Genomic DNA, 6,606 nt, shown 5'->3' with positions numbered 1-6,606 from the left:
GGAAAATCAATAAAATTTGAAATCCTCTTGTGAAAAAAGTAAGAACAGATTTTTTTTTTAATGGAATAACCTGCCCCTGACTCCAATCAGAAAGATAAATGTTGTCAAAATGAATGTTTTACACAATTCCTGTATCTTTTTCAGACACTACCAGAATTTCTACCACAGCATTTTATGCATCTTTTGCATTTCCAGAAAACTGTAAAACAGCTGAAACACTGGGTGCCTTTAAATCTCAACTTAAAACCCACCTGTTTAGAGTTGCTTATGGCTAAATTAGGGTTAGAGTGCGGGTTTTTAATGTTTGTCTCTTTCTTACTGTTTATTCATTGTCACATGCTGTTTTTATTTTGTTTTTTAATTATGTAAAGCACCTTGAAATGCCTTGCTGCTGAAATGTGCTATACAAATAAAATTTGATTGATTGATTGATTGATCTTTTGTTGAGTACGATGTTTACCAGTAGTGTATTTTAGCTGGCACTATTTTGTGAAGCGAAAGGTTATGTTCTTGACCAAAATAAAAATAAAGAAGGATCAACATCTTCAGACAAAATGATTGGCTCTTTTATTTGGGGGGGCAGGGCCTGCTTGGGTCTGTAAATCTCTGCTACAGAAATGTAAATTCAGTGGTGGACTGGCCCTTTCAAATTTTCAGTTTTACTATTGGGCGTCTAATGTTTAAAAAATTCAATGCTGGTTTGATTCTCCCTTGTTATCTTGGTGCATGTTGGAAGCTGGTTCATGCAAATCAACTACCTGTATTTCTGCTCTTGTTAATTCCTCTCTTCCAGTCAACATCTCTTCTACTGTTAAAAATCTAGTTTTGCTAAATTACTTGAAGATTTGGTATCAGTTCAGAAAACACTTTAAGCTTGTTCCAGCATGTCCTCTAGGCCCACTGTGGAACAACCATTTGTTTGTTCCCTCATATTTAGTTTCCAGTTTTACACTGTGGCACACTAATGGAATACAGTCTTTTCTTAAACTATCCTCGGACAGCACGTTCAACATCTATGATAATCTGTCAAGGTTATACAGTCTAACTGCTAACTGTTCATATCTGTTGAAAATATCTGTTCAGATATTTTCAATTTAGACATTTTATCTTCAAAAGATTTTCAGATTTTCCTTCTGTTCCACCTTACCAGCTGTGGGAGTCCTTGCTCACTTCTAATATGCAACATAGGGGAGGCATCTCACAGATATACAGTCTCATCCTAGAATTTCATGCTAACTCAAATTCCAAAATTACGGCTCCATGGGAGCTTGAGCTAAACCTTACTCTTCATGATGAATGGTAAGAAAATGTTCTAGGCAAGATTAGTAAAGGTTTAATTCAACTCAACTCCACCCAGAGGGAAATTGTTGCTTTCACATCTCTTCTGGCCAGGTGTCGAATTCTCCTGGAATGGAACACTCAGAATCCTCCTTCAAAATCAAGCTGGTTAAAGGACACTATTTCTTTTCTAAAACTAGAGAAAAAAAAAGTACACATTGAAGGGTTGTACTGATAAGTTTTCTCATAAGTGGATGCCATTGGTCGATTTCTTTTCAGGTTTGGGGGTACAACCTGACTGATGAATGTGTTATTTGTTGTGACGTGAGCAGGAGGGGGGTGGGTAGTGTCGAGGTTGTATGTGTGCCTGTCAGGTTGGGTGGAGAGAGCGGTGAACCCAATGCGCAGACTTATCATGGATTCCAGAAAAAAGCATAATTGTTTTTTAAATAAAAGAACAAAAACAAAAAATTGACAAGGCAGCCAAACCAAACAGAACCCAAAATCCAAACCATAGCAGGCAAGACGAGACATGGAAAGAACCTAGACAGAGAGCATGTAAGCAACAACCAGCGAGTAAGTTGAGGAAATGACCAGGTTTTAAAGTAGAGGGTAATTAGGGGAAGTGGGCACAGGTGAGTGATTACAAACTAGAAGCAGGTGGAGATGGGAGTGGCAAGTAAACAAGTGACTGACTAAGGAGAAGTGAATAATGACAGGAACACAATAGGCAGAAACAAAAACAAGGACAAAACATGAAAACAATAACCCCAAAATACAAAAGAAACCTCAAAGAAAAAACAAAACGAAACCCAAATCCTGACATGTGCCAGTTTTTTTTGTTGTTGTTGTTGTTGTTTATGTCTTATGTTAAAGATTAAAAATCAATAAAGATAACTGGGGAAAAAAATAGAGGTGCAGGGCAGGCCCAAACATGGCGGGGGTTGGGGGTGGGGGGGCACTGCTTTGTGCTAACCCATGCCTTTAGGGGTCTCCGCCCCACACATCAAGGCCCTACTTGCATGTTGTGTTGCATATGCTGGGGAGAAGGGGATGGGCACCGAGGTGCAGGCACAAATCCCACTGGGAACAGCTCCACAACTGGCCCCCTCTCGACCCACCCGCCCATACCAGTTCAGTGCCGACCGAGGCCACGTAACCACTGGGGATCCCCAAAGACGCCAAGGGGAAGCCCCCACAGAGCGACCACCCCCTCCAGCCAAACATGGTGAGCCCACCGCCAGCAGCCTTGGACCAGAGACCCACCTGGGTTCAGTGTCTTGCCCAGGGACACTTTAATATGTGACTGCTACGAGGAATTGAACCTCTTATTAGAGTACAACTGTTGTAGCCACTGACACACAGCTGCTAATGAAAATCAAGCACCTAGGCATGCAGACTGTTTCTACAAACATTTGTAAAAGAATGGGTCACTCTCAGGAGCTCATTGAATCCCAGCGTAGTACTGTGACAGGATGCCACCTGTGCAGTACAGTTGTGAAATTTCATATGATGGTTCCATTTAGCCATTTCAGTAGTGCCATGGAGGAACCAACATTGTCCACTATCACAGCTCTGATAATGGGTCACTCTCAGGACAGGAGTTTGGTGAATTCCAGTGTGGTACCCTGATAGGATGCCACCTGTGCAATAAATCCAGTTGTGAAATTTCTTCGCTTCTAAATATTCTACAGTCAGCTGTTAGTGGTATTATAACAAAGTGGAAGCAATTGAGAACAACAGCATTTAGGCCACAAATTGGTAGGCCATGTAAAATCACAGAACAGGCTCAGCAGATGCACAAAGGTTGCTAACGTTCTGCAGTGTCAATAGCTACAGACCTCTAAACTTTACGTATCCTTCAGATTAGCTCTAGAACAGTGTGTAGAGAGTTTCATGTAATGGGTTTCCATGGCCGAGCAGCTTCATCCAAGCTTTACATCAAGTGCAATGCAAATCGTTGGATGCAGTGGTGTAAAACATGCCGCAACTGGACTATAGAGCAGTGGAGACATGTTCTGTGGACTGATGAATCATTCTTCTCTGTCTAGCAATCCGATTGACAAATCTGGTTTTGGAGCAGGGCCGACCCAAGGCATAAGCAAACTAAGCTGCTGCTTAGGGCCCCCTAAGTCGAATTGATGTTTTGTTCCAAGTCACATGATTGATTTAAATCACTCTAGCAGGAAAGATCCACCCTTCTTAAGGCTCTGTTAATTTGTGCAAAAACCCAGACTTCAAGCTTTACGCCAGTTTTTAAATTGTCTCGATAGGTCAAGGAAAACAAGAGTTATGATAAATAATTTGCTCCACATTTTTTTCTAAAAATCATTGTCATGTTTGAAATGCATCAGAGCGAGAGGATGCAGTGAAGCTTAAGAGGCTCTGGGAAAAAACTCCACCATCCTTTGTCCTTTGTCTAATCCAGGGGTCGGCAACCCACGGCTCTAGAGCCACATGCGGCTCTTTGGCGCTGCCCTAGAGGCTCCCTGGAGCTTTTTCAAAAATTTTTGCAAATGGAAAAAGATGGGGGAGAGAAATATATTTTTTGTTTTAATATATGCCTCTTTTACACTGACCCTAATTCAGAAGTCCCGCTCTACTCCGCTGTACTCGGCTCGGCTCGATAAAGAATGCATCCTGTTCACACCGGCCAGCTTGGTCGGTAGCAGAGGAACGCCTCCTCGTGTTGCGTGGGGCGGGGCCGCGGCGCGGGGGGGTGCGCTACCAAAACTTAGCGCAAGTTGTGTAAACAACGGAAGCGCTATGGACAACGTTGGCCCTGTGTTGTTGCTGTTTTTTAAACTTATGGGGATTCTCCTGAGACTTCAGGAAGAGAGGCGCAGTGGAAGAAATGCTCTGGATGCTGCGATTGTTGTGCGGAGTAGGACAGCTGTTATCTGCCGGAGATTTCAGGCTTTACAGCTCCTTCAGCTGGGGGACAGACGGCATAAATGTTGCAGGGTAAGCTAACGCTGTTGTTTATATTCCTACCTTCGCTCTTTATGCTAGCATCTGGTCACATCCACAGGTAAGTCCTCCGTGGGTTGTTGTTCGGGTGCAGATAGGAGTGTCTGAAAGGGGCTTGGGCGAGAGAGAGAGTCTGAGTCCAGGCAAAGGGTCAATACCGGTGAATCCAAGAACAGCAACCAAATCCAAAAAGGGAAAATCCAAGAGGCGAAGTCCAGTAGTGCGTGGCAAGGTCGGTTACCAGGAAGCAGAGTCCGAAGAGGTGTCCAGAAAGGGGCAGGCAAGGCTCGTGGGTCGTAGGTCAGGCAAGGGTCAAAACACATGGAATCAGGCAAGGGCTGTGAGAGTACGCTGGACATCTATTTGGTAAAACCGTTCAATAATCTGGCAAAGATATATGACTATGATTGCGTGGACATGGCAACATGGGCGTGGCTTGGAACAGAGTCTGTGGAAAGTTACTTGGCTGTGGCATGACTAGAAGCAGGAGGTATGGCAGGAACAGAGGAAGCTGTGACAGTGGGTGAATGATCTGATCATCTGACTGTTGATTGCAGTAGTTCACATTATTAGCAGAAATAGAGGACCCCAAAACCAAATTTTGCTTAGGGCCCCGTAGAGGGCAGGAATGAGAAGCAAGCTAACAACGAGGATCAACCCAGCGCATATATATATATATATATACCTCTTCTAGAATTGCACCGCTCAAGGTGGCTGCATGTTGGAGTAGCTCTGTTCCATTCATTCTGAGATACTGCTTCTGAAAACTTTATTCCTCTTTTTTTCTGGATGTAAATCACTTTTTTTGGATGATTACTTCCTCTGATATCGGATGCTGTGCAGCTGGAAGGATTTTTACAGAAGCCTTTTTTACTTTTGGACATTTTGTTATGATGAATAACCATGACAACAAATGTTAAATGTGAAGAACCCTGAACTCCAGTCATGGCCAAAACCAAGCACAATGCCCATATATCCATCGGAGATAAAGCTCGCAGGAAGCAGCTCGCCACCAAAGCTTCCTGCAAGAACACACCAGCCACCAGCCGAGTGAAGAAGCCTCATCTCTACAGGATCGGTACTGTGGCTCTCAGGGAGATCGACCACTACCAGAAATCCACTGAGCTGCTCATCCAGAAGCTGCCCTTCTCGCACCTGGTCCAGGAGATCACCCAGGACTTCAAGACCGACCTGAGCTTGCAGAGCTCAGCCGTCATGGCTCCGCAGGAGGCCAGCGAGGCTCACCTGGTGGGACTCTTTGAAGACACCAGGGCCAAGGACACATCGGGACAGACCGCTACAAGAGACCCTTTTGTCATAAAGGGTGGAGAGCAAGATGAACCCAGGGCGCAGACTCACTAGTAAGAAACTAAAATTTATTTAAATAACAAAACAAAAAACAAAGGGCTGGCGTGGCAGCAAAACAACTATAACAAAAATCCAAACAGAAGACCAAGGCGAGACAAGGCAAGGCAAAACGAGGAGGGACCAGAGACAAGACTTGAACTGAACACAAACAATCAACAATGAACCGGCAGGGAGGTGGAGAAGAAGACCAGGTTATAAAGCAGAGGGAAATCAGGAGAAGTGGGCACAGGTGAGTGATTACAATTACACACAGGTGGAGATGGGTGTGACAGGAAACCGGAAACTACTGAGCAGAGGACAGGTGGATAGTGACAAAACAGAACCAAGGTATAAAGAAGACAAAATAATACAAAGACAAGGACAATAAAGCAAATACAAGAAAAACCTAAATCATAACAGAACCAAAACCCAGACATATAACACCCTTCCTGCCCACAGCCATCAACTCTTTAACAAAACCAGGATTATGAGCTACAACAACATTTAATTTAGTATTTATTTTTTATTTAGTATAATAAAGTATTTTTGAATTGAATTGAATTGAATTGAATATACACATACATATATTGTGATGATAATGTCTGGTCTCATCATGCTCAGTCTTGCCAAGCAACTAATTGTGTCTCATTCAGCTCACCTGTGACTCCTACCTGATTACTGCTCCCACACCCTTTATATTCTCCTCCTCTCCACTCCTCCAGGGCCACATTATCAAACACAGTTATGCAAGTAGTTTTCCAGCATTCCCTGACTGACCACATGTTTCTCGACCTTGCTCTCGTTCTTCACATTTCCCCCTGTGCCTCGCCCCTGATTGTTGCTGCATGACGGATAACTGGACCACAAACCTTGCCTGTTTCTCGGACCTGGATTGTTCGCCTGCCCCTTTGGTTAAGTTTCGCCCTCTCTGCCTTCCCAGTAACGACCATCACTAGTCTGACTTCAAGTTTGGTTTTTCCCCTGTGGCCTACCTGGTGAGAATGCCAAGCT

At 43.8% G+C, this 6,606-nt stretch overlaps 1 protein-coding gene across 1 annotated transcript; it reads left to right on the top strand.

Moving 5' to 3' along the window:
• The first annotated feature begins 5,191 nt into the window (after nucleotides 1-5,191).
• Nucleotides 5,192-5,610, top strand: LOC119617532 (histone H3-like). Its single transcript, XM_037978717.1, has one exon. It carries the CDS (start codon nucleotides 5,194-5,196, stop codon nucleotides 5,608-5,610), a length of 417 nt encoding a protein of 138 aa, XP_037834645.1. The 5' UTR covers nucleotides 5,192-5,193.
• The last annotated feature ends 996 nt before the right edge of the window (nucleotides 5,611-6,606 follow it).

This window comes from Kryptolebias marmoratus, linkage group LG12 (assembly GCF_001649575.2).
Source record: "Kryptolebias marmoratus isolate JLee-2015 linkage group LG12, ASM164957v2, whole genome shotgun sequence".
In the NCBI taxonomy this organism is placed as follows: domain Eukaryota; kingdom Metazoa; phylum Chordata; class Actinopteri; order Cyprinodontiformes; family Rivulidae; genus Kryptolebias; species Kryptolebias marmoratus.
This window is presented reverse-complemented; position numbering and strand designations above follow the sequence as displayed.

Excerpts from the sequence above, each read along its gene's own strand:
- LOC119617532 (XM_037978717.1), top strand. The coding sequence starts at position 5,194 with ATGGCCAAAACCAAGCACAATGCCCATATATCCATCGGAGATAAAGCT.